Source organism: Fonsecaea erecta (genome assembly GCF_001651985.1).
Source record: "Fonsecaea erecta strain CBS 125763 chromosome Unknown Scaff1, whole genome shotgun sequence".
NCBI lineage: Eukaryota > Fungi > Ascomycota > Eurotiomycetes > Chaetothyriales > Herpotrichiellaceae > Fonsecaea > Fonsecaea erecta.
Genome location: NW_017387244.1, coordinates 3,665,846 through 3,692,047, shown reverse-complemented (window position 1 = coordinate 3,692,047; position 26,202 = coordinate 3,665,846). Strand labels below are relative to the sequence as shown.

Sequence of the window (26,202 nt, the reverse complement as noted above, 5' to 3'; positions counted from 1 at the left end):
ACAGTCCCAAGCACATTGAGGTTACAGTGACCGCTGAAGCTCTCTCATTGTACTCTCCTGAGCTCGAAATTCACATATTCCTCCCATGTCCGGCGGAGCCAAGGACGATCACACCGATGAGACGGAGAAGATGGACGGAACTGACTCGGACAGTTCCTCTGTGCACTCGCTCCCTGTTCCAGTTGTGACGCCGCACGCGGATCTCGAGAAGACGACGACCAAGGCCTCGCAGCGAACCTCAAGAAGTGGCCACTCCAACCATGTCCCTACCACCGCGCAGGACTGGGATGGCGAGGACGACCCAGACAATCCACTGAACTGGCCCGTGCTTATCAAGATTTACCATACATTAGTCCCTGCATTGCAGTGCTTCACCATGTACGCCGGATCATGATGTCAAAGGACACTCCATGGAGGACGCTAACGTGTCACAGTACTTTTGGCTCCTCGGTGTACACTCCCAGTGAGCATGAACCATGTTCGGACCAGGATCCTTTACTCATTGACATTGATATAGGCGTTCCAGAGGTTGCCCGCCACTTTGGCGTTAGCACTACCGCCGCACTGGTCCCCCTGACTGTGTATGTGATGGGTCTGGGATTCGGTCCAGTCATCAGTGCTCCCCTCTCAGAAACCTACGGACGGCGCGCAGTGTACCTGACCTTCTTCCCGCCGTCTCTCCTCTTGTCTCTGGGAGCGGGACTCTCCAAATCATACGCATCCCTCGTCATCTGTCGCCTTTTCGCAGGTATTCTGGGCTCGGGCTGTCTGGCCGTCGGAGCTGGCACCAATTCCGACCTATTTTCCCATCTCCACCGGGCCGTCGCCAGTGCGGTGTTTTTGCTGGCTCCTTTTTTGGGCCCTGCTTTGGGTGGGTGGCCTCGAGAAAAAGAACTCTGAGCATGTCACACGGTTCGATGGCTAACATGGCCGGCGCACGTAGGACCGGCCTTGGGAGGATACGTTACGATGAAGAAAGGCTGGCGTTGGACACAGTGGCTCATCCTTTTTGCCGGTGCAGTCGCCTACGCCGTCTCTCTTCCTCAGAGAGAAACATATAAGAAAATCATCCTGAAGAAGCGCGCGCAGAAACTTGGTCTCCAGCCTCCTCCGAACCCCTTGCCCCCGGGCATGTCAAAACTTCGATTTGTTCTGGTCGTCACCGTTCTGAGGCCGCTGAGGATGTTGTTCACCGAATCGATCGTCGCGTTCTTCAGTACCTATACCGCCTTCAACTTCAGTGTCCTGTTCGGCTTCTTTGCCGCATTTCCCATCGTGTTCCAGTCGCCCTACCCTGAGATTCAGATCTACCACTTCAACACCGGTGAATCGGGCCTGGTCTTTTTGGGAATCGGACTGGGTGTCGTGTCCGCGACCTGTATTTTCATTTGGATCGACCGCATGATTTACCGGAAGAAAACGCTGAAGCGAAGGTTGCAGGGAAACTTCACGCCCTTGCCACCGGAGGAAAGACTTTGGGCGGCCATGCTTGGCTCCTTTCTGTTGCCGATCGGCCTGTTCTGGTTTGCCTGGACCGCCAAAAAGGACATCCACTGGATCTCGCCGATCATTGCCACCATTCCCTTTGGTATTGGCAATATGCTGGTTTTCTGCTCTTGCGTCTTGTATCTCATTGACACGTACGGCCCGTTGACGGGTGCGAGTGCCGCTGCCGCCAATGGTTTTCTGAGATATGTGATCGGCGCGGTATTTCCGCTATTCACGGTTCAGATGTGAGTGGAAAGTTCTTGATCTTGCTCAAGCCAGCTTTACTGATCATATAAGGTATCGCGGCATGGGCGTCGCCTGGGCAACAAGCCTATTCGGATTCGTCACTGTCGCTTTGCTGCCGATCCCTTGGGTCCTGTACAAGTATGGTCCGAGAATCCGACAGCGAAGCACCTACACGGTGGTGTCGTGAACCGACCATCCCATCCGACCAGGTTGGAGGGAACATTTTGATGTATTTTTTTCCACATGGGATTGCCTTGATTTACTTGAGCGGTATCCCTTGACTGTCGGCCATACGCAATGAGTGGCAAGCAAGGGTGGCCTGGCGGTCCTGAACGAGCCATTACACGTCGACGTGGGGTCGCTGGAGATTCATCATGGGGATCATATTGGAGCTGATCTGTGGGAGGACATCGTCTGGGCTCAACTGGAGTATGTGTAGGTGTGAATATAGACACGGATAGACATGAGAGGAGGCAACTAATAACAAGAATCTCAGTGGATCTGCTCCCGCGAAGGTATTGACTGGTCTGCTCCGTTCAATATTCATTCTCTTGCAATTTTTCCCGGGTGCGAAAAGGGGAACTTTCAACCTAAAATTGCACATCTCCTTCGGACTCGAGATCGGCGCCAGAAAGACTTGAGTCGTTGGGGCTCTGGTCAGGAACAAGTGCGTCACAAGCAGAATTTCTGAATTGCATTGTGCCAAGTGAATAGATCGATAGACATATCGCATTTGAAGTGTACTTAATCATAACCGTGATATACGCAGGTGTGCTATACCTATCTAACATGGTTTGACATTTGTAGTTTGAACCCATCCCTGGCCGGCTGGCTGACCGTCACCACATATACTGTACAACTTCCTTTGACGTACGCTGTGCCTGGATTTTCCCGATGTTAGGACTATGACGGCCTGACCGTTGGCGCTGCCTGGCTAGTAGTAGTAGTAGCTATAGCTCGTAATAGTTGTCTTGTGATCGCGCGAGGTACTGATAGAATGCTACATATGTAGCTACCGTAGCCTTGGACCACGTCGCGTAGATAGAAGTACGAGGTACACATACTGTATGTAGACGGATAACCCAGATGGGCTAGTGACAGCGCCCCTAGTAGGGCAGTACTACATGCGGTATTTTTATGTTACCTCGATACCTCCCTGCGTCTGTCCCGCCGGCCGGAGGAAATGATTGATGAATGTTAATAAAGTAGACCCAGACTAGCCACGATCCAGAACCACTTGGCATGAACTCGAGATTGAGATTGAGACATATGTTTTATTCCCTCGAGGATACCGAGAGAGAGACACAGAGGGCTGCGAATACAGTCGGTAACAGCAGGGCGTTGGGGGCAAATACGGGCTGGAGAATCCCAGACGAGTTCATATTCTAGACCGGCATCTGAGGAGGACAACCTTCTTCGTTTGTTCTCTGATTGACTGATTGATTGGTATTTTTTGGCAAGTCTACAAAGCATGACTCTAAAAATCTAAATCGTGAGTGCAGCCGTATATGTTATGTTGGCTGGATCCTGGCTACACAAGACGGGATGCAATCCCCCTCCCTCCCTCGTCAGTCCAGAACCTTTTTGGGTTTCTATAGTACAGAACAACAAGGGCATCGTAATGATAAGCAGAGCTCGCTCAACTGCTCCCTCCTCTCTAATTCAGCCACCCCTTGGGTCCCGCCCAGGTGCCCTTGACCATGGACTTGTAGTAGACCCAGGGGAAGAAGTCCTTCTTGAGGTGGTAGAAGGCGCGGCGCGGGGTGCCCTGGTCGACGCCCAGCAGCCGGCCAAAGGTCTCGTGCGGCTCGCCGCCGTACTTGAACTCGGCCAGCATGACCTTGCCGTACTCGGTGGTCAGCGGGCACGACGTGTAGCCGTTGTACGTGGCCGTGGGGGCCCTGCCGCCGTCGAGCGCGAGCAGCAGGTTCTGCACCAGCACGGGCGCCTGCGCCGTGATGGCCGCGGCCGTCTTGGACGTCGGCAGGCTCGATGCGTCGCCGGCCGACCACACGTTGGCGAACCGCGTGTGCCGCGTCGTGGCGTCGTCGACCTCGACGAACCCCGCCGCGTTGGCCAGCTCGCTCTTCTGGACGAATGCGTGCGGGCCCATCTTCGGCACGACGTGCAGCAGGTCGAAGTGCCGCGTGACTTGCTCCTTGGGCTCGTCGAGCCGCGCGAATGTCGCCGTGTTGCCCTCCACAGCCACCAGGTCGTGCTGAAATAAGCCTTCCACGCCCCGTTCGAGCCGCAGCTCGTTCAGCCGCGCGCTGTACTTGGGTACGCCGAACATACCCGGCAGGGCGGTGGCGAAGCTGATCTGGATGGGTGACTCGGCGCCCTTGTTGGCGTCGTAGAGCCCCGCCCGCTTCCAGTAGTCCAGCGCGAGCCACATGATCTTCTGCGGGGCGCCGGCGCACTTGATCACGCCGGCGGGCTGGCTGAAGATGGCGTTGCCTTTGCGCAGACTCGTGATGGTAGGGTACACCTTGTCGCAGGTGTCGTAGCTGTAGATGGATGAGACCAGGGATTTGGGGTCGGCCAGGGCTTCGGGCAGGCCTTTGATGGAGTCGAAGTTGACGCTGATGCCGGGCACCACGACCAGCTGGTCGTAGCCGAGGGTGTCGCCGTTGCTGAGCGTGAGCTGGTTCTCCGTGGGCGAAAAGGTGTTGACGCCCTCGTTGTAGAACCGCAGGTTAGGGTCCAGCAGCGTGTCTAGCGGCTTGCGCAGCTCCTCCTTGGTCTTGAGGCCGCCACCCACCAGCGTCCACCCGGGCTGGTAGTTGTGCCACTTGGCCGGGTCGACGACGGCGATGTCGTTCTTGGCAAACTTGCCCGTGCGCAGGAGCTGGTGGCTGATTGCGAGGCCGGCACTCCCTCCACCGACGATCACGACCTTGTGGCTCCGCGCTGCTGGACTCACGGGCGAGACGGTCGCGAACGTTCTGGTGCTTGTCGGGACAGCCTGCGCGGCGAGAACCGAAAGTCCATTGCCGCAGGCCTTAGACGACGTCAAGACGGTGCGAAACATGGCGGACAAAAGACGGAGCTGGACCGTTGACGGGCTTGTGGTGGTGAGAAAAGGGAAGAAAAAAGAATGGAAGGCGAAAAGACGTTGGGAGGAGTTTTGCAGGAAAATACTAATCATGTGACGGGGATTTTCAGGGTCAGCGTCTGTATTTAATAATACTTTACATCTTCCAGTGAGACTGACTCCCCCTAACGGCCGGAAGTTTTCTGCAGCTAGAATGCCGAAAACAGGTCACATTCTGATCACCGAGTGGTTTGACCCGTTGTTTTGCCACAGATACGCCCTTTGGAACCGAGATGCGAGGCTCCAAGCCTTCAGGGGGCGAAGGGGGTGCAACAATACGAAGCCGTCAGCATGTAGTTGTGATCGCCGTGTAATGACCAGCACCCGAACAAAGCCGATGAAATGACAGCCAACAGTAACAAACGATGGAGAGTTAGTGTCGATTATCAGACGCTAGCAGACGCTAGTAAGGCTTAGTATCGGGGTGTGGGTCCATCTCGTCATCTTCTGCCTCTTTGGGAACTATCGGCCTATCCGCCCGGCGTTCAAATACTATACTAAGACGTCGTCCTGTTTCAATGTCGGGACAGCCAGCTACAACCCTCTCATAGACACAGCGATGCAGTCCCTTCGCCCTCATATCGGCAGCTGCTCTCAGGCGACGAGGAGGTTGCTGTTGACGCCCACCACTGCGAGCCCTGCTTCCACCGTCGTCAACTCCAGCAGACAATCTTGCCTCTCTTCCGAGCGCAAAGCTGCATACAGTACCCAAACCTCCGTCGACAACGGCTCTCTGGTCCAGACCACGCCCCGTAGACCTCTCTCCAAAAGAACGCCAGTGTGTGGACCGTGCAACCCTCGATCTTCCCGAGCACTTCCGTGGGCAACTAAAGGTCGATCCTCGTACAGTACTGAAGCTGCTGGGTCTCAGCAACCCGTGGTTCACGATGTCTTTGAGACCAAGACAGGTACGTGGCAGTATGTGGTTGCCGATCCGGCCACCAGGACAGCCGCCATCATTGACCCGGTCCTGGACTATGATCCGGCGACCCAGGCCGTAACCACCAAGAGCGCCGATGCCTTGATTGCCCTAGTTAAGGACAAGGGCTACACGGTCGACCTGATTCTCGAGACACACGCGCATGCGGACCACCTGACTGCGTCGTCGTATCTCCAGAATCGCCTCGCCCAAGAGCAAGGTCGAATCCCCATTATCGGCATCGGCAAGCGCATCGGCAGGGTGCAGCAATTATTTGCCAACAGATACGGAGTTCCCGCCGATGAATATGAGGGCGTCTTCGACAAGCTCTTTGAAGACGACGAGACTTTTAATATTGGGGAGCTGGAAGCCACCGCCATGCATCTTCCTGGTCATACCCCAGACCACTTGGGCTACAAGATCGGAGGCGAGTTTTCTATCTCCCATCAAGCCATGCATGCCTAGGCTAATGTGATTTGTCCAGACAACGTCTTCTGCGGCGACTCCATTTTCCACGCCGACATCGGCACCGCGCGCTGCGATTTCCCGGGGGGCAGCGCCAGCGACCTCTTCAAGTCCGGACGCCGGCTGCTTTCTCTGCCCGACCACGTCAAGATCTGGACGGGCCACGACTACCCTCCCGCCGGCCGCGACGCGCCCGTGCCCTGGATGACGGTCGCGCAACACCGGCAACGCAACAAGCACCTGAAGGACGGCACCACCGAGGAGGAATTTGTGGCCATGCGCAACGAGCGGGACGCCGGGCTCGCGGCGCCCAGGCTGATCCATCAGTCCTTGCAGGTGAATATCCGAGCGGGCAGGCTGCCCAAGCCGACGGACGCCGGGTTGAGAATGCTGCATCTTCCGCTCAAGCCGAAGACGTTGGAGTGGTGATTCGGGTGGCTTGATGTGCGTGAAATTTACTTCAACATCAATTTATATATCCGGTTGGAGTGTTGATGTTCACGGCATTATATGTATGTATCACCACCACTTCTCGTTATGGCCGTGGGCTTTGAGGAGTTAGTTCCCTGACCTTCCCTCCCCTCAACGGCAGGGAAGGCATCACGGACGACGACTGCCAGCAGTTGAGTAGGCGTTAATCGTGCAAATGATCACACATCCATCAATACCAATCGATACTCCGGTACTCCCTCCCTCTCTGTTCCAGTAGATACAAGGGCTGTCATTTTTTTTTTCTCCCACTGGGTACTCGTCGTAATGGCCAGCAGGAGCTACGGATACTGCTGGCGGCGAGGAGCTAACTTCGGGCTCAACGAATGCAAACGAGAGGGTCTCGTCGGCATCGGCTACATACATCGTTACGGAACATACCACGAAGAGTATGTGACGTTACTGTGTGGATTTTGTTAGGGGAGCTAGTGGCGAAGAATTGGATAGGTTCCTGTGCACGCACTGTGCATGTTTCTGAGTGCGGCTTCGTATTCTTTTGAATTCCTATCCCCTGCTGCAGTACCTCGTCACGCATGTTTTGATGGCCAAACACCCCACTAGCTAGACCTGGGCACGAGAGGCCTCGTCAGAAACGCGTGAAGCGGTGGTGGATCTTCCCCTTCCCCGTGAGCATGGATGGATAGGTCTGTGTATGCACAGGCTGCCGAGCTGAGGTGAACTGATACCCATCCATCCATCCATCCTTCCATTCACGCGTACACAGATCCCGGACATCCGTGACGATGTCTTGTGGTGGAGTCGTCCACTAAGCAAGCAGCCCCTCGCTCACACACACACCCCATTGGGGAAACAAACTTGCTCAGCTCGAGGTTGTGATCTCCGAGCAACGACGGGAGGGCGGAAGGGGGGCACGCACTACTCGGTACCTCGTATTCAAACCCGCGGTCTCAAGGAACCAAAACCGGGACAACGTCAGGGAGGGGGGGGGCAGCGGCGTCATAGTGTTACCACAAATGAGCGGCGGCTATGCTTATCGTTCAGAACTTGGGGGATATGGGAGAAAACACTAACAAAAGGGAGAAAAAAAAAGGGATCCCCCAGTGCATTTAGGTCTCCACAGGGAAATCATGGTCCCCGAACGAACGAACGAACGACGATACGGTGTCCTCTGTAATTATTATCGTCGAATGCAGGGAGCGTTTTTTCGTTTTCCGGTTTTCGTTCCACCATCTATCTTACAGTACCTTACCCAACGAGAACGAGAACGAGAATTTCTGGGCTTCGGGGACTCGCCCAGAAGCGAACCCCTCAGCCCCGTCCCCTCTTCAGAGGCCCAAAGCCCAGGGTCCAGAGCCCAGATCCCGGCGGCAATCTCTCGGAGGTCTGTGTGACTAACTGTGCGCGTGTGGGCGGCGGAAAGATTTCCGGCGGCCAATTTCCGTACCTTCTCGACCTTTTCCCTGGGAAACAAAGGACAGACAACAACAACAACAACGACGACAACGACAACGACGAGGTTCAAACAAGCTATATACAACAATCGACAAAGACGTCTATACAAGCCCCCTCCCTTTCCGTTATCCGTGCATTGAATACCCCAGCTCCAGCTCAAATGCAGCGACTCCGTTGGTCAGTTCTTCGTCGTGAGAGTCGCTAGTGCCTGTTAGCGCGGATCACGCCATACCTCCCCTTCCCCCCTTCAGCCTTGTCGATCCCACACCTCCCCTTCCCCTTTTCGGTGACGAGCCTTGTTGTTGCCGGTACGTACGTGGGTTGTTGGGTGTTCATGGGATGGGAGGGGACGAAGATGTTAATCCGCTATATAGTCGCTAGAAAGGTGTCTGGGTAAGCAGGGACCGGCGGCAGTGGTGCTCCCAGGTCCATAATGAAGCCAGAGGAGGAATATGTCCCGATGGGCCTGTCAATCACCGGAATGAATATATAATATATGTGTGTGTGTGTGTGTGTGTGTGTGTGTGTGTGTGGAAACTTTGCCTTCTTCGTTGCTAGTATCATCATCATCATCATCATCACCATCACCATCACCATCAATCACTCATTTTCGCGCATCGCACGGCCGCTGCCACAGCCTGCCCAAGATCGATGTGGAAGAACGGCCGATCAAGTCCAAACACTGGCCTGAGCGCTGCCGTCGCCGCGTGCTTGGGGCCCGTGCTGCCATTCTCCAGCGTCGAGACCTGTCGCACGCACGATCTAATCCCCTCAGCGTCACCATCAGTCTCCACTCTTTCTACCACGTTGCTCTCACAGTCCGTCTTCGCCAACTGCTCCTTGCGCCGCGCCTCGGCACAGGCGTCTTCCGGCCCTGCGCCAGCGAACGAGCTGGTGAGGGAATAGACGGGCGTCCAGTTCCCCGGCGCGAACCGGCTCCGTTTGGTGGGATATCCGAACCCCGCTGTCGCCAGCGCGCGCCGGGACCAGCGGTTCCACAGCGCCGCGAAGTGCCAATCGACCAGGGCCGGGGCTGCATGTCGGTCCAAGGCGTTTCGGGCGTCGACCAGTCCTTGCACAGCGGTGATGTCGATGTTGTTCACCGACGAGCAGTCGAAGATAATGGCTCGCAGGACAGGTAGGCTGGCGTCTGTGCTCTGTGACTCTCCCGATTCGCACCACAGCCGTCGATGCGACTCTAAGTCGTCCTGTTTTGTCGTGCGCCGGGTGTGGGTCAGGATGTAGTGCGTCAGGTTGTTCAACTGCAGTGTTTTGTTGAGGTAGTTGAAGCCCTCGGGGAAACGATAGACGAACACTCCCGGGTATGGCGATTGAACAATCACCTCTGGGTTGGAGGCGTCTTTCCGGTCCATGGGGATGTAGACGTCTCGAACCTCTAGTTCCCCAGATGGTTGTTGACGAGGAATCTCGTCCCGTCCATCGGCGTCCACGCTGAGATCAACCGCCACCTGCCAGATCGGTACCGGTCCAAGAAACTGTCCATTTGTGCGGGCGATTCGCACCAGGAGGAGGAATAGTGACAGGGCGATAGTAGTGTAGATGGATGTCTCCAGTCCGGTGAATATGGCAACGACCACCCCGACAAACCATATTAGGAATTCAAATGGAGAAATGCGCCAGTATCTGTAACACGTCTTCGGAGACGCCACCAAGTTCAAAACTGCGTGAATGATGAGACCGGCGAGTGCCGCCCTGGGGATGTAGTAGAAGACGCCCGTCAAAGCATACAGTGCCAGCAGGAGGATAAGGGCACTGAAGAGACCCGCCAGCGGAGTCTTGACCCCAGCTTTGGCGAGGACAGCTGAGGCCCCGAAGGATCCAGTGCAGGCATAGCCGCCCAGAAAAGGGCCCAGCAGATTGGCCGTGCCCTGGGCCATGATCTCCTGCGAGGGAATCACCTGGTAGCCGAACTGTTTGCCAAAGTTCTTTGCGATTGCAATGTGCTCGACCACCAGGATGACCATCATGATGGGGGTTTGCGGGATGACGAGTCGCACCAGTTCGGCGTCGAACCGAGGAACTCCTGAGTGCTTGAAACCTGTACATACATCTGATCAGCATGCATGTTGCAGAGGTCTGTAGCGCTTGTACGATATACACACCTGACTGTATCACCCCCACGACCCGAAACTTACTCTCGCCCTTTGGGAGATCGCGATGCACCAGCCAGCTCACGAAGGTGTAGAACAGCATGGCGCTCGAGAGTCGGAGGCATGAAATCGTCGCCCACAGGCGTTTCCGGGACGGTTGACGAACCTCCATTTTGGCGCAGATTATCTTGATCAGCTCCAACAGGATCAAACAGGAGATGCCGATCGCGGCGTCCAGCTGGGCATTTCCGAGGTTGCGGAGTGAGTTGATGATAACCTTGTACGGCTCTTCTCGCGTGTTGATCCCAGGAATGCCCATCATGACGGGGAATTGGGTCGACATGATCGTGATACTGGCGGCGGTGATGAATGCAGAGATGGGAATGTACGGTATGACTTCGACGATCCACCCGAGTCGCAGCAGGCCAATTGCCAGGAGCATCGCCCCGGTTATGAAAGACAGCGTTTTCGCAATCTCGACGTTGGTGTAGAGCCCCGGGTGCGCATTCTGTATGTTTGTAATCACGTTGCCAACGAGGAGCGATCCGACCGCAGTCGTCTAAGACGCATGTCAGAGTGATCACAGAATCAAAAATGATTGTTACATACGCCGATGACGATGTCCTTGGAAGTGCCAAACAGCCAATATGTTGCTGCCCCAGCGAACGACGTGTACAGGCCAAAGTCTGGGCTTAAAGTCGCAAGCAGAGCGTATGCCATGGCTTGGGGCACCACCACCAGGCCAACAGTCAGCCCTGCTGTGGAGTCTGCGAACAACCACCGCCAGTTGTAGCGAGGGACCCAGCCGATGGAAGGGAAGAGGCTGTGAAGGTATTGATAAGTGCCCTCTTTTGTCGGCACGAGCGAGGCAAGCCATTCGGACACAGAAGGTTCATGCTCGAGATAGATGTTGGGAATGGCCCTTGTCGTCTTTTCGGTCAATTCTCTCACTGAGTCCCTCGCACTTTGCTGCGACTTGTCCACGAGGAATGACTGCGAAAGCTTGAGCAAGTGATGATATAACTCCATCTCCACGGTTGTCGAAGAGTAGGCCAATCTATCCGACGGGGTGTGACCTCTAAGTTCTTTGCCTCAGAGGGCCTTAGCCAAATTCGCTTTCCGTTCGTTCGGCATGAATATATGAGTGAAGGCATCGCAGACAAGCTTCCCTCACGTGGACCGAGGAGCCCATGTCTGCGACTTACCGCAAGAAATGCCATTGTCTTGGCCGTCGGGGACTGCGATATCGCATTGCGCATATTTGCCTTTTCCAGGAAAGACAACCTCGAGCACATTGGGTGTCGAATGGTACTGTTCCCCGAGACGGTACTTCAGGTCTCCGGGAGATTTAGGTTAGTTAGCAGGTGTCCGGGTGGATGAAGTCGGATGTCGTCGAAGGACAAGATCGGCTGTCGGAGTATCATGAGAGTTCCGTCACATCGTCTTGAAATGACAGAGAGTGGCCATCCCCATGTCGTGGCCACTGGCACAAAACAATCTTGCTCCTCTGTCGACCGAGTATCGAGAACTCGGTAGTCGGCAGCGACTGCTCCAAGAAGTATCCGCTTGGAATATTGAACACTTTCCAGCAGAACCAGCTGGGGACTAGATGGCAGAGCAACCATGTGAAAGGAACAAAAGATCAAATGAGTGCTGAAGCAGAAATCTAGCAAAAAAAGGAGATCCACGTGATATCCCACCACCCGTCCTGTCTATCCTCCCTCCATGCCGTTCCTCCTTGCTCCCGTTGCAAACAATGCCTCGTTCGTTCTTCGTCCAACCTACATTCCAGCCCAGGCGTGCCCCATCAACCGATTCGCTACGTCCCTGACATAGTTGGCCGTGGCCCCCATCCCGTCATCGAGGTTGTTGACGTCCACACTCCCGGAATTATACTGCCTCAGCGCCGCGTACCAGTTTCCTTGATGTTGGAAACACTGTTTCAATCCATCTCCGGACCTGGTTCCCTCGACTCCATCCCTGACCATCTGCAAGATACTCTGGGCAGCATTTTGGGGATTGAATTCCGAGCCATTGTGAGACTGCATGATCCCCGGATTTCGAACAGAACCATCTGGCGAGACGGTCGTGTGGACCCGGACGTTGCCGCCAGATTCCTGCATGATGGTGCACAGAATGACGCGGACGTCGACCTGGGACTCGCGAGCGACTGTTTCGATGGCGGTTTTGATGTCGGCAATTTCCGCGTCGGAGTCGTTGTATTTCATCAACTTGGAGTTGTTGGCCCAGAGTGCCGCGTACGATGCCCACTGCGACGTTGGCGGGAATGCGGAGGCCGGTCCGCTGTAGTTGACGTAGCCACCGCCTCCATTCCCACCACCGCTGCCTCCTGGGAGTCCTGCAGAGAGTTGCGAAACCATCAGTTCCCTACCTCCAGAGACCTTGGGACCTTTGATGACTTCGTTGATGGACAGCTCGGAGGAGATACCGGGATTGCCGGACTGGAGATCTTTGAGAGTCACACCGAGAATACGCGCGACGTCGGCAAGGCTGTAAACCAGTCCCAGTGTTTTGATCGGCAAGTTAACGACTTGTCCGGCCTTGAGGCCGTCGGCATCGACACCTGGGTTGGCGGCTAGCACGGCGTTGACATCTAGCCCATGGTGAGTGGCGATCGTGCTGAAAGTGTCATCGTTTTGAATTTTGTAGGACCCGATCAAGGCGCCAGCTATCTTGTAGGTTTGGCTATCGCTCAATGGTGCTTGGGAAGCCATGTTGTTGTTCCTGCGAGAGTATTCTGTTGTAAATGATGATGAAATGTCTTGAGGTGAAGTCTGATGGACGAGGGATCGGAAATGCAAGGAAAGGAGCAGATATATATAAGTCAGGAGTGCTAAGATCGCTTTCGATATCTCTCACACTTGGATGCCTGTTGTCCTCCATAGTTGCACTCGGGATCGAGCGACAATGTATGACGACCAAAGATTCTAGAATTTCGGGGTAGTCGCTTCACCGGTCATCGAGATTTACCGGTGGTTGTGGCTGATGAAGGAGGGAGCTGTCGCCTGACTGAGGAGGCTTTGGCTCTGGAGATGCAAGTCCATCACACTCTGAATGACCGCCTGTCTGCAGGTCGGACCATGTGATGACACTCGATGGTGTGGTATGCTGTGTTCAGTGCAGGAAGAGCAGAACTGTGGATCTTTCAGGGCTTCCGTGTGATGTCCAGGAGCGAAGTGTAGCATTCGCTTTTGCTGGGTCCTTCCTGAAAGCGTTGACTTACCACCCGGTCTGGGGCCAACAGGAGAAGAAAGCCCACTCTTGACAATCAAAAGGTTATTTTTGAGGCTACCTACGTAGACATCTTTTTTGAGAGGACATCAGTCGCAAAACAGGTATATCTAGCACGAAGCAAGCGGTAACCCACCTTCCCTCTCGTAACAAAGGGAAGACCAAGTCGAGTTTACTAGCCATGCTAGCTCGACGGTAATGGAGAGACCAAGGAAGTATTTGCTTCGGCATCTTAGAATAGATAGATGTGTTTATCCGGGAGACAAGCCAAAAGTCGGCGAGAGGACCTCATCTCTGCATAGCCGTGCCACTTCTGACCAATCAGAGATGCCTTCGCTATTCGTGATACCATGATACAATTACATGGCGACGAATTGACCTCAGCTTCTTTCATCTTTCTTCGTCATTACCTCCCACAAGGTAGGCAAACTGTCCTTCTAATGCTTTGCTGACGTCCAACATCCCCATTATAAGCTGACGACCACCCCCGTGAAACGTGCAACCAGATCTCGGTCATTGTCCCACCAGCCTTAAGGGACTTTTGCTCTCCGGTCATGCTCCTGCCCATCTCAATTGACATCGTCCCGGGCACGAGACCGGACAAAATGCATCCGAACCAAGAAGGATGAGCACAAAGTGGAGGATCGCGGTGAAGACCCCCATGGGCCGAGAACGTCCCACCGAACATGGCAGCCAAGTGCGCCGGTTAGCACAGCATAAGGCTTGGAGGCCCCCAAGGCGAACCTTTGGGTGCACAAATCTACTGGCTTACGAATGACGACGACATCGAGGGGTGATGGCGAGGGTGGCTTGACTGATACGTTGAGATACTCGAGCTTCAGCACGCGGACCATGCACCAGGTAAGTACCGTACACACAAGATCAATTCGACGAGGGCATTGATTGGCTCAGCTGGTAAGAACTTGCTGCTCGGCTTTCAATCTATTTCACGACTTCATTTCAATGCATCTGTTCCATGGGAAACTTCTTTCGCCGGTAGGTATCACACATGGCATCATGGCCGCAGCAGGCTGATACGGACATCAAGTCCTCGCCGTCCGCCGAATTTATCACGACGGACAGAGATAGCCAAAATCTAAGATTCCTACTGCTGAGACGAACATGCAGCCTCCCAAGGGCACAGAGATTTGGGCCCGGAAAGATGGAGCTGGATTAAACCATAGTATTCATTGCCACGCACCACTAGATCATCGAACGTCTCGATCACGGTTTCCTTTTCCCGCCTGTCCTTCCTTTGAAACTTCCCTCAAAGCCTGGCCTCTTGACTTTTCCTTTCTTCGAACCCTTTTCTTCCTTCCTCTTGGCCAAATTCTCGGCTCTTTTCTTTTGCTTCGTGTCTTGAGCCTTCTTCACACCTTCCAACCTCTCATTCCACTCTCGCTCGCTCTTCTTTTTCTGGCCCTGCTGCCTTTTGAGTGCCTTCTTGAGCAGCGAAGTGTTGTCCCGGACGTGTTCGCCGTGGGCGCGTCGTTTGGCGTTCAACCACATGTCCTTTTGTTCAATGTCAAGGCGTTTCTCCTCGTCGAGACCGGCTATACGAGCCTTTTTGGCCTCCGCGAGTTTGAGCTCTGTGGCAGTGTCACGGACGCCTTTCTTTTTGTGTTCCTCCACGGCGGAGGTTGACGAAGGTTCGAGTTGTGTGCCATCTTCGAAAGTGATACGGCCAAACGTGAAGTTATTGGCAGAGTTGGAGGTTGGAGAAGAGCTGCGATTGTCGCCGAGCATGGGAGACCGGGGTGACGCCAGCAGAGAGCCTGAGCCACCGGGCGAGAAGTGCCTCGCAATCTCCTCATCTTGACGACGAGCCTCTTCTTCCTTCTCTCGACGTTTTTGTTCCTTCTTGGCGGCCTTCTTCGCCTCCTCCTTCCGACGTCGTTGCTCCAACAGCTCTTGTCGGTTCTTCGGGGGACGACCGTCACCACCGTCCGCCTTGCGCTCTGCGCGGAATTGGGAAAGCGCTTCCTGTAGCCGTTCCCGGGGCGTTTTGGTCATTGCGTCGCTATCGTCTTTGCTTGACGGCACGGTCGTTGGAGTGAGCGAAACAGAAGGTTTAATCTTGACGGGTTCCTCGAGTGAAGTAGGTTGAATGGATGATGTTGAAGATGTGCCGGACTCGTGCTGGGGAGAGAAGACCTCTTCGGGTTCGTCCTCGGAAGACGCGGTGGACGGCGACGCTGCACCAGGGTGACTGTCTCGTTGGGTGGGCACTTCAAGATCAACCGGAATCTGGAGATTTAGTTCCTTCTTCCCTTCCTTCTTCAAGGCTTCCTTGTGAGGGTCATCCAGTTGTTCCGCTTCCCTTTTCTTAGCCTTTTGTCGTTCCAGCTTCTGCTTGGCCTTGTCTTTTCTTTCCCTTTTCCGTTGTCTTTTGGCAGCTCTTTCTTCTGCCTTCCGGCGTCGTTTGTCTTCTGGTGAGTCGTCGACATCCTGGGTATCAGTTGTTTGACCTGCACCTAATTTTTCGGTCTTTTGTCTTTTCGGTTTTGGCGCTTGTGCTTGTGCATCCTGGATAGCCTTGGGTTGTTCCATCTCGCTACCTTCGGCCGGGGTTGGGCTCCCATCAGGCTCCTCTTCTTCTGTGTCTCGTTTCCGCTTCAAGGCTGCGGCTGCCTCCCTTTCATCCATGATATCTTTGGCACTTTTCCAATTGTCGGGGTCCAGTTTGGCCATTTTTGCCGCCCGCTTCTGCTCCGGAGTCTGCTTTTTTCTTTTCCATTGATCCTGGAAGAAGTATGAGTCGGTATTGTTTGAGACATGACATTTTCCGCAGTACGTACGCTAACATCTTCTCCGTAATATAGTTTTGCTGGAATCAGGGACAATAAACTATCAAATGACCGTGCATGGCTTTTGAGCCGCTCCTACAACAAGATCAGTCAAATTTCCTTCGGGAGGAGAGGGCGGTGAAGCATACCGTCAAGTCATCGGCCATGTCGACGGACAAACCTCAACTCAAACAAAAACGTCTTCACAACTTCCTCGCGACACTTGTCTTCGCTGAGGGTTGTATGCCTGTTCTGCTACTGGGCCAAAGATTCTGCGAGATCTCATGGTCCAGCGACTCGACAGGCGGGTGGCAGTGGAGAAGCAACGGTCCGCAGGCAGGTGAAATCTTGGCATAGATTTTTGTGCCAAGCTGACTGCGGGCCACTAAGAGATGGTGGGGGGCTGGTTGGGCTATCACGTGGCTATTCACTCATTCATCCACATCTGATTCAAGCCTGCTATTGTCTCTCGAAAGCAGCGTCATGTCGAGTCATGACCAGACCGCATTGTTTTATGGATGAGCCTTTCGAAGGCTTGCAGCCGCGCTCCATGGCTGGTGGCCATTGTTACCTGCGTTCAAGTGCCCAGAGGCCAGCCTCGAGAGGTCATCAAGTCGCCTTCCTCAACCTTTCTACCGCGTCTGTCTGCGGCCGCCTACTACTTCCACTGTTCGCCGCAATGATCCCCGACGCATCTTTCCCTTACAGACTGCATGATCTGAGTACAGACGACGAAAGGGCTGATCAAGAGAGGGAAACCCTCAGAATGTCAGCCCTGATGGACGTAGGACTAATAGGAGATGATATACATTACCGCGCCTGTGGACAATGGATTCAAGGAGGACGCGCTTCGCAGTGGCTTGCGAGGGCTTGGACGGACAAATTGCACGTCCTGCTAAGCTACTACCCACCTTCGAGATCGTGGCCACAAACGAGATCACAGAAGACATGATTTAAAGAGGTGGCGGCGTGGCTCTCACGTGCATACGGCATTTGGGGCCCGCATGCAGAGGAAAAGATTGGACCGTTTGCGAAGCATGGTATCCGGGGATTGTCTTTCTGGGCCAAGTCACAACACTAATCGTGCCAACAGGCCGCCGTGTTCGCATGACGCCGACCATCTGCGGCAGGAGTGCCTGCCAGATCATGCAGAGAACTTCTTTGTTAGAGCCACGGCCAGAAATACCCTCGTTGGCCACGTTTCTGCGACGTGCTGGGACTTCGAAGGCGGTCAAGTCTGCTAGGTCACCCAGTTGTGCGTGGATCATCAATATAGACGTCGTCGGCTGGCTACAAGGGTGAGGACACCATCCCAACTACACCACAACAATCCGAATCCGAATCTGCCTAGCTTCTGCTCGAGCTCCGAGAAGGTAGGGAGGACGGTACTTTTGGTGTTTTGAGTTCACATCCTGCCGCAATCCTTGCGGCACTGAGAAGTTTCGGACGTGGGCTCGAAGAGGTCGATCTGAGCGTTGCGTGTGTGCGTGCAAAAGGGGTCATGATTCCAGCCCCGTCAGATATGTCAGGTCACCTCCTTTGAAAGGAAATCTTTTCGAGGAGGACTCGCGCCTGGGAGTCGTCTGCAGTACCGACACGAACTTCAGGGTCGATCAAGGAGAGCCGGCGGCAGCTCTGCATGAAGTCAAAGCGCGAGGACTTGGCTGGCCTTTTGGCGACCTGCCTGGTGGTCATGATGGTCAAGGCGGCGTAGGTGGGCTCGGACCACGACTTCTGACAGTCATAGAAGGAAGGGCCTTGGCCAAGAGTTGGTGCCACACGTAGTTGTGCTGGAGAAGACGGCGGTACCCATCGTATTAATACCTCGTATTCATGGCCGCCGCTTTTGGCAATGCTTTCTCCCGTTCACCGCCAACTGCAATCTCCTAATTTCCTGACCATAAATCAACCAACCCACAGATCCAAATGTTGCAAATCATATTACCACGATCAGTTCTAGCTTATGATATCCCCAAATAGCCAGATACTGCCTTAAACAAGCCCCAGCACCGACCATCTCGAGGTGGCGTCGCAGAGCCCAACAATGTCGTCGCTCATCGCCAGGACCCTGACGGCCCTCCTCTGGCTTATAGTGATCACAGTCATCAGCAATATTGTCAAGCAACTGTTCTTCCGAGATCCTCACAGGCCACCAGTGGTATGGCACTGGTTCCCCTTGATTGGTAGCACCGTCGACTATGGGCAAGACCCGTACCGGTTCTTCTTCAAGTGCCGAGAAAAGGTGCGTTCGCCTGGGATGCTTCCTCAGACACCTGCCGGTTGGGACCTGATCCCCTGAATGACTCACTTGTCGCTAAACGATTGCCCAGTACGGTGACTTCTTCACATTTGGGCTGCTCGGGATGAAAGTCACGGTATATCTGGGGGCCAAGGGCAACAATTTCATCTTGAATGGGAAGCTGAAGGATCTCAATGCGGAAGTAAGGGTAAAGGACGCCCTGTCACCATGATCACAGCACTCACAGGATGTTCAGGAGGTCTATGGCCCACTGACGGTGCCGGTCTTCGGTCGCGGCGTGGTGTACGACGTGGACAATGCCAGGTTCATGGACCAGAAAAGGGTACGACCGACACCAACGGTGTCCCTCTTTCCCAGGCATGACAAGAATCTATAACTGACTGCGATTGAATCCTTTTGTAGTTGCTGAAGGAAGGCTTCACCAGCACGAACCTGCGCGCATACGTTCCCCAGTTCATCAAAGAAACCGAGCAGTACATCAACACCAACGCGACCTTCCAGGGCAATGACGGTGGGGTGTGCGACATATCCACGGTGCTCTCTGAGATCTCCCTGTACGCGGCGGCAGGCTCGCTGCAGGGAAAGGAGGTGCGGGATTCCTTCGACTCCTCGTTCGCCACGTACTACCGCCATCTCGACGACGGCTTCGCACCCGTCAACTTCATGTTCCCGTGGCTGCCTACCCCCGTCAACCGGCGACGCGATCGCGCCCAAAAGATGATGGCGAAGCTATACATGGACATCATCCAGAGGCGACGGGCATCGGGCAACGGGGACGGCAGCCACGACATGCTCTGGGCCCTCATGGACGGGCGCTACAAGGACGGCACGCCTCTCGCCGACGAGGAGATCGCCAACCTCATGATCGCCTTGCTCATGGGCGGGCAGCACAACACCGCCGCCTCGGGCACCTGGATCATGCTGCACCTCGCCCACCGTCCGCACCTCGTGGAAGAGCTGTACCAAGAGCAGCTCCGCGTCCTGGGCGACGACGACCAGGCCCCAACGTACGAGACACTGCAGGAGCTGACACTGCACAACAATGTCATCAAGGAGACGTTGCGCCTGCACAGCCCCATCCACTCGATCATGCGCAAGGTCAAGCGGCCGATGCCGATTCCCGAGACGGGCGTCGTCGTCCCCGCAGGCCACATCCTGCTCGCAGCCCCCGGAGTCCCGTCGCGATGCGAGGAATTCTTCCCGGAACCCCTGGCATGGAATCCGCATCGATGGGATAAACCAGATGAGGCTGAGCAGCAGCAGCAGCAGCAGCAAGAACAACAACAGTGGTTGGACGGAAAGGTCGAGGATCACGACACGGTCGATTACGGATATGGAGCCGTCTCCTCGAAGGCTGTCTACAGCCCGTATCTGCCCTTTGGGGCTGGTCGACATCGGTGCGTTGGGGAGACTTTTGCCTACGCGCAGCTGGGAGCCATATTGGCGACGGTGGTGAGACTGCTGCAGTGGGAACAAGTCGACCCCCAGGCGCCGGTGCCCGCCACGGACTATTCGGTAAGTGCTATCTATGGATGCTGTATGCATGAGGCCTTCTCCAAAGCACTGGCCCAGGGTCAGCTTTCTCCTGAGTCTTCAGAGATCCGAGAGAGTGTGGTAGTGCCAGCTAACTAACTACCTTGTTGCGCTTCGACAGTCCATGTTCTCGCGTCCCATGCATCCAGCGACCATCAAGTGGCGGCGTCGACATTGATGCCTCGATTATCCACTACTGTGCCACATCCCCACGCATGCAAGGAATCCCCTATAAAGACGCTGGCTGTGGCATATCCGGCGTCGCCGCGTAACTGATCCTGCCCGCGGGCAGGAAAAACAGCGCAACCAACGCACCGCCTCTGACTTCGGGATAGTGGTGTGTCCCCGGTCCTGGACTGGTCCATCCGGCGCCCTGCCAGCCCTGCATGCCCCTCAACTCGGCCGTCTCGTCCAGCAAAATGACGCAGTTTATCTCCCCGTACGGATGCTGGTGGTATTGGCCCCGATACACCTCCTGCGAGTCCATGTACACCGCGGTGATGGAGATGAAGCTGCTCTCCGGCGTAGGCGGTGCGATGCGGCCGCGCCGGTACTTGGGCCCGTCCAGTTCGTCGCGCGCGACCCAGCCTTCCTCGAGCCCCCGGCGCATGTATTGCGCGAAGGCCTCGTAGAAGGGCGTGCCTGGGCCGTATTCGCTGTTGAGTCGGGCCTCGAGGTCTTTGCCCGGGGTTCTGGGACAGCCCAGGCAAGAGAGATGTCAGTGGTGACAGCGATTGACACAGGGAAGAAAATCATCGGACAACTTGCAGAGCCTTCAAGACAAGCACGGGATGAAGGGTGGAAGGGGAGGAGGAGGAGGGTTTGCATACAAGTTCTTGACTTCCCTGAAGAACTCGTGGCACTTGGACACGAATTCCTTCGCGGTAGGATACACCTCGAGATCCAGGAGGGGGGCGTCTGCCATTGTGTCGGTATTGGAAGAAGGGAAGGTAATCACTCTGTTTTCCCGACCAAGCTCGTCACGAAACTAATTCCCCCTGTTCTCTTTCTCCTTTCAGCTCGTTCTTCGTTGGCCCGGTCCGGCGTTGTCTATGGCGAGACACCACAAAGCCAATCTTGAAGCCCGTCGAGTCTTCCGATAGTCCAACCACGGAGCCTTGCAGACTCTATATTGTACAGCACACTCTGGGTTGCGGGGTTTCCGACCAATTTTAGTCGAAAAATCAATCCCGTCCTCCTCGCGCCCTGTCTTTGATCGAGGGATGATGTTGAACTGGTGCTTGTATGACCGATGAATGGGGCGCCCTGGTTGGTGGGTTCAGATATAGCTTTTGTCAGCGACGACTCGTCTATGTCCAGGGTAGTCAAGGACACCTGATGCATTAGAGGCCCTGGTGGACTGGCTTATGTCGAAGTCCAGACGGGACGATGTCACGGGCGTGTCACTAAAAAATGTGAATCCACCAACCAACGCTCGGAACATTCGTCTTACAACCCCGTGAAATAGTTTTTCTCCACCGTGGGGAACGAAGTTTAGTACGAGGAGGACATTTCCGTCCCCATGCCGCCTGGTGCGAGATAAGCCGAGTTGGCTGCCGACCTGGTTACAGAGGGGGAAGAGATGTCTGTGCTGTAATAATGAGTACTAGACCCAAGTGGACATGTCTGCTGGGCATGAGTCCTGGCTTACATTCGAAACACGTACGCACTTACGTACTATACTGAAGAAGTCGCATAGGGGGTTTCTTGTCAGGGTGTATACATACATACCAGCGTTAGTGCTGTGACCGCCTGGTGTGAGCACAAGCACGCAGGCTGTTCAAGGGTCAGGATTTGTCTGTCACCTTGAACCCTGACTCACAATATGCGACGAGGTATGCACTTGTGATACGCCGGTCGAGCGTCAAGCTTGATGTGCGAGCAGCTAGACAACCTTGGGGCTGCTGAGCGATTATTGGGGGGAGACATATCCGGTCGTCATGGAGACTTTCGATCTGGTCATCGTTGGTGCAGGTGAGTTGAGTTGGCTCGCTCTGCCAGAAACTCTGTAAGGACTTGCATACTCATTCGACAACGATCGCAGGATGGCATGGACTGGCGATGGCAAAGACGTACACCGAGGTCTGTCCAGACGCTACTTTGCTCATCATAGACTCTGCCATGTCCATCGGCGGAACGTGGGCCAAAGAACGCCTGTACCCTGGCCTCAAAACAAACAACATCATCGGCTCGTACGAATTCGGAGACTTTCCTATGACGCCTGAGAAGTTCGGTGTCGAGCCAGGACGGCATATCCCCGGTAGCGTCGTGCATGAATATCTGTGTCAGTTCGCTGATCATTTCGGTCTGGGGTCGCGGTTGAGGCTTCAGGCTAACGTCGAATCTGCAGAGCTGCAAGAGACCGGGGAGTGGCTGCTTCGAATAAGTGGCCAAGCCAGAAACGATAGGGCGTCATCCCTGAAGGCAAAGCGGCTTGTTGTGGCTACGGGCTTGACCTCTGACCCATACGTGCCCAACTATGCTGGAAGGGAGAGTTTCACGGGGAACTTCCTTCATTCCCGCCAGTTAAGAGATCGTGCAAAAGATATCGAGGCGTCAAAAGAGGTCGTGGTAGTTGGAGCCAATAAGTCGGCATGGGACGTCTGCTATACTGCTGCGACCTCGGGAGCCCATGTCAACATGGTGATCAGACCAGGAGGGGGCGGTCCCAGTTGGGTATGGCCGGTCATGTTCTCTCCTCTGAAGCTCTCGATCCAAAGAATGGCAACCACAAGATTCTTCACACTGTTTGAGCCCTGCATCTGGGCCGAGGGGAGCGGCTTCAACCCAGCCCGGAGATTCCTGCACCACACCTGGCTTGGTCGACAGTTGGTAAAGTTGTTCTGGAAGGTGATAACGAATCCCGTGCTCTCAGCGAACGGGTACCACCAGCATCCGGAGCTGAGAAAACTAAAACCCTGGGCGTCAATGTTCTGGATGGGCAATTCCTTAGGCGTTCACAATTATGAAACGAACTGGTTCGAACTGGTGAAGCAAGGAAGGGTAACTGTCCATGTGGCTGACGTAACATCTCTGGCCGGCGATGAGGTCCTTCTTTCAAATGGCGACGTCCTTCACGCTGACACCTTCGTCTGTTGCACCGGCTGGAGGGCCGCTCCGCCGATCAAGTTCATGCCACCAAGTGCGGCAGCGCAACTCGGACTTCCAGGACAAGAAAAGGCCGAGACTACGCATCTCGTCAAGCTTGCCGATGAGGAGGTTTTCAGAGCTGTGCCAGGACTTCGCTCAGGTCCCCTAAAGGTTCTGCCGGATGGATCAGGACCGACCAATCTCTCAAGGGATCTCCTGGGGCATGGGCCGTATCGGTTGTACCGTTTCATGGTGCCGCCAGCAAAGCCTTTTCTGGACCAACGTAACATCGCTTTCATCGGCGCTCACCTTGCTCTCAATGCCATCACGGTCGCGCAAGCTCAAGCGCTGTGGATAACGGCATTCTTCCAACATGAGATCACAGGATTAAACTCTTCCAAAAGCGCACACCAAGATATTGAATACCAAACAGTCCTCCAAAGTGAATACTGTCGGTGGAGACACCCACCTGCTGGCGGAGGCGCAGGCGAGAGATGTCCAGATCTTGTCTTCGACGGGTTGCTGTACACAGACTTGCTGCTCCGAGATATTGGCATAGAGAACTTTAGAAAGCGTAATATCTGGCAGGAACTGTTCGATCGCTATTTGCCCAAGGACTATGCTGGTATGACATGGGCATTGATCGATCGAATGAGGCCCAACCAGCGACACCCGTAGTGAATTGGCAGGCGTGATCTTAAACGATCACCAATTGAAGGCCTGGGAATGAGGACTTTGCAACCTTTCTCCACGGCTGCGAACCTTTCGGTGCGCATGAGGCACGGCCTCTCGAGTCGTTGCCTTAGATCATGTCACCTGGACCTCGTGTGGCCATCCTGCCATCGTGGCATAATCGTCTGCATAAAGCTCGCCGCGCGTCGGCACCATTGCTATTTGTCCAAGCTGTGCTTGAACGGCGGTAGAATAATTTCCCCTATGTGTTTTTTCTGGGGAGTATTCCTTGCGCCGAGGGGGTGAATGGGGTGGTTGTCGTTTGGCTCGAGCCTCGGAGCCGCCTGACCCATGTAGAGGCAGGGATAACGGTCAGTCCCATAATACTAGTTAGAACCACCGCGATACGCCTCGGCTGCTTTGAATGCTCGAGGACAACTTTATTTCTTTGTCCTTTTGGACAGTTGATGCATTTCTCTAGTCAGACATTCGGGGTCTGCAGACGTCAGCTTGAAGCCCGATACTTGCTCGAGTCGGATTTAGGAGATACAAGGACCATTTGGGCTTTGCTTGTCACCAATTGCTGGCAGCGAAGACACAGTCATGGAATTAACACTTGAGGCATCGCATCGCAGAGGCAGAACACGGACTCGTATATAAGTCACTTCTCGTTTACACCGTAACGGACAACTTGAACAAAAAACACTGCAAAGGAAAAGCGAGACAAAGGGCAATGTTTGAGTCCAGCTGCCTGTGCGGCGCGAATCGGTTGCGCTGGGAAGCTGAGCCTTTCTTGAGGGTACGTCTGCCATGCTCTTCCGGTGAAGCCCCTCCCTGACTCTCACTCAGATGCGTTGTTGGTGTGTGGACTGTAAGAAGTTCTCGGGGTCGACGAATACAAACAATATCTTGGTCGCCCTCAAAGGGATGCGAGTGTTGAAGGGCAACCTCAAAACGTTCACCTTGGACGTCGACTCTGGAAACCAGATGACCAGCTTCTTCTGCGACAATTGCGGATCGACCTTGTTCCGTAGACCCAGCGGATTCGATGGTGGCGTGGCCGTGATGATTGGTGGTGTTGACGGGGACGAGATGTTACACGCCAGCAAGCCTCAGGTGGAGATCTATACAAGTCATCGTCCGGAATGGATCGCACCCATCCAAGGGGCAGAGCAAGTGGAGGGCGCGTGGCATCCAAGGCCTGACCAGTTGCCCAGCCGCGCTTGAGCCATGGTTGGAGCTCGTTAGGGGTGGAGAGGAAGAGAGTGGACTTATTTCCTGATTGCAAACGAAAAAGGTAGACCGACCGCTTTGTATCAAGGAGGAAGAAGGAAGTTGAGGTGGAACAGAAGTTGAGAGAGAGCATGGCACGTGACCATAGTGCTTTTTGGTCTGATCCTGTGACCACACGAGGTCCAGAGCAACCTCCTCATTCATCTTCCTTTCATAAATCCTCAGTCTCTTCTCAGTGCTTCAGAATTGTTGTTTGTCCATGTTTCATACCCTCTCTTCAATGATATCGGAGGTCGCCGTTCACGTTGACGGGAGACAACCCACAGGCTTGTCGTCTCTCCGATGAAGCTTCCAATCAGTGAGGCTAGTAAGCCCAGCTGCGTGTTGCTAACCTTTGACTTAAGGTCAAGACCATTCGATTCCCGTCGCCTTTACTTGCCTGTTGTGCCTCCAATGTACCTCTAGGTCTCCGGGCTACCCCCGACTCTTCATTGGTGACCATAGCCACCGAATGCGCCTCCTGCAAAGACCTCGTCGTTGCCGATTCCTTGCCTGCGCAGGCCGCGGAAACCCTATGCGAAATACCTCAAATTTTCACCGGAGCAAAGCGAAAGTATTACGTCGCGTTTACGGAATGTGAGCGAAATTTGAGCAAGAGGAGAGACATACACACAGAAAGTACCAGTCAGGAGTTTCCATCGAGTAAAAATGGACATAAGATCGAGTAATGGACATACATTTCCAGAGGCAGCCGAGGCCAAATATGGATTAGGACACACCCGAGGCCCCTTATCGCGACGCCTCCCGAGTCCCGAATTCCGCTGCTTAGGCCAGCTGCATAGGGCAAAGCGTCGTTGCGCACAAGCTCCAGGTCCAGGCACATGTCTCCATTCCCCAACGATAACAGGCGTACGTCAGCGCCAGCGATGCCCACCATCCCACCAAAATTCAAACTTCGAGCCTCCGGAGAGACGTTTCCTCTTATCTCTACTCGATATGATCGAGTAACAGATACCGCCCACGCGCTCAGCGTCGGCGCGCACGCGGGTTCTCACCAATGGCGCCTCTCACAGCGTCCGGCAATGCAGATGTCGATCGGACTCCTCCGCCAGCATGGCTTCCACCCTTCGCTCCTGCGATATTGCTGGGGA

At 54.7% G+C, this 26,202-nt stretch overlaps 10 protein-coding genes across 10 annotated transcripts; 5 read left to right on the top strand and 5 right to left on the bottom strand.

Moving 5' to 3' along the window:
* Positions 1 to 85: 85 nt before the first annotated feature.
* Positions 86 to 1,921, top strand: AYL99_01298 (hypothetical protein; the record flags this gene model as incomplete). The annotated part of the gene is made up of 5 exons (XM_018832814.1): positions 86 to 378; positions 435 to 463; positions 518 to 871; positions 944 to 1,733; positions 1,786 to 1,921. The coding sequence occupies 5 exons, from the start codon at positions 86 to 88 to the stop codon at positions 1,919 to 1,921; spliced, it is 1,602 nt and encodes a 533-aa protein (XP_018698693.1).
* Positions 1,922 to 3,391: 1,470 nt separating this feature from the next.
* AYL99_01297 (hypothetical protein) lies at positions 3,392 to 4,765 on the bottom strand (the record flags this gene model as incomplete). Its single annotated transcript, XM_018832813.1, has 1 exon — positions 3,392 to 4,765. One exon carries the CDS (start codon positions 4,763 to 4,765, stop codon positions 3,392 to 3,394), a length of 1,374 nt encoding a protein of 457 aa, XP_018698692.1.
* Positions 4,766 to 5,387: 622 nt separating this feature from the next.
* On the top strand, positions 5,388 to 6,641 carry AYL99_01296 (hypothetical protein; the record flags this gene model as incomplete). The annotated part of the gene is made up of 2 exons (XM_018832812.1): positions 5,388 to 6,138; positions 6,232 to 6,641. 2 exons carry the CDS (start codon positions 5,388 to 5,390, stop codon positions 6,639 to 6,641), a joined length of 1,161 nt encoding a protein of 386 aa, XP_018698691.1.
* Positions 6,642 to 8,710: 2,069 nt separating this feature from the next.
* AYL99_01295 (hypothetical protein) lies at positions 8,711 to 11,484 on the bottom strand (the record flags this gene model as incomplete). The annotated part of the gene is made up of 4 exons (XM_018832811.1): positions 8,711 to 10,173; positions 10,271 to 10,784; positions 10,835 to 11,218; positions 11,431 to 11,484. 4 exons carry the CDS (start codon positions 11,482 to 11,484, stop codon positions 8,711 to 8,713), a joined length of 2,415 nt encoding a protein of 804 aa, XP_018698690.1.
* Positions 11,485 to 12,006: 522 nt separating this feature from the next.
* Positions 12,007 to 12,960, bottom strand: AYL99_01294 (hypothetical protein; the record flags this gene model as incomplete). The annotated part of the gene is made up of 1 exon (XM_018832810.1): positions 12,007 to 12,960. The coding sequence occupies one exon, from the start codon at positions 12,958 to 12,960 to the stop codon at positions 12,007 to 12,009; it is 954 nt and encodes a 317-aa protein (XP_018698689.1).
* Positions 12,961 to 14,701: 1,741 nt separating this feature from the next.
* AYL99_01293 (hypothetical protein) lies at positions 14,702 to 16,430 on the bottom strand (the record flags this gene model as incomplete). The annotated part of the gene is made up of 3 exons (XM_018832809.1): positions 14,702 to 16,219; positions 16,276 to 16,359; positions 16,413 to 16,430. The coding sequence occupies 3 exons, from the start codon at positions 16,428 to 16,430 to the stop codon at positions 14,702 to 14,704; spliced, it is 1,620 nt and encodes a 539-aa protein (XP_018698688.1).
* Positions 16,431 to 18,307: 1,877 nt separating this feature from the next.
* AYL99_01292 (hypothetical protein) lies at positions 18,308 to 20,155 on the top strand (the record flags this gene model as incomplete). The annotated part of the gene is made up of 4 exons (XM_018832808.1): positions 18,308 to 18,505; positions 18,594 to 18,704; positions 18,759 to 18,845; positions 18,926 to 20,155. 4 exons carry the CDS (start codon positions 18,308 to 18,310, stop codon positions 20,153 to 20,155), a joined length of 1,626 nt encoding a protein of 541 aa, XP_018698687.1.
* A 130-nt stretch (positions 20,156 to 20,285) lies between these two features.
* On the bottom strand, positions 20,286 to 20,981 carry AYL99_01291 (hypothetical protein; the record flags this gene model as incomplete). The annotated part of the gene is made up of 2 exons (XM_018832807.1): positions 20,286 to 20,748; positions 20,887 to 20,981. 2 exons carry the CDS (start codon positions 20,979 to 20,981, stop codon positions 20,286 to 20,288), a joined length of 558 nt encoding a protein of 185 aa, XP_018698686.1.
* A 1,015-nt stretch (positions 20,982 to 21,996) lies between these two features.
* Positions 21,997 to 23,824, top strand: AYL99_01290 (hypothetical protein; the record flags this gene model as incomplete). The annotated part of the gene is made up of 2 exons (XM_018832806.1): positions 21,997 to 22,030; positions 22,101 to 23,824. The coding sequence occupies 2 exons, from the start codon at positions 21,997 to 21,999 to the stop codon at positions 23,822 to 23,824; spliced, it is 1,758 nt and encodes a 585-aa protein (XP_018698685.1).
* Positions 23,825 to 24,551: 727 nt separating this feature from the next.
* Positions 24,552 to 25,045, top strand: AYL99_01289 (hypothetical protein; the record flags this gene model as incomplete). Its single annotated transcript, XM_018832805.1, has 2 exons — positions 24,552 to 24,617; positions 24,668 to 25,045. The coding sequence occupies 2 exons, from the start codon at positions 24,552 to 24,554 to the stop codon at positions 25,043 to 25,045; spliced, it is 444 nt and encodes a 147-aa protein (XP_018698684.1).
* Between the last annotated feature and the right edge of the window lie 1,157 nt (positions 25,046 to 26,202).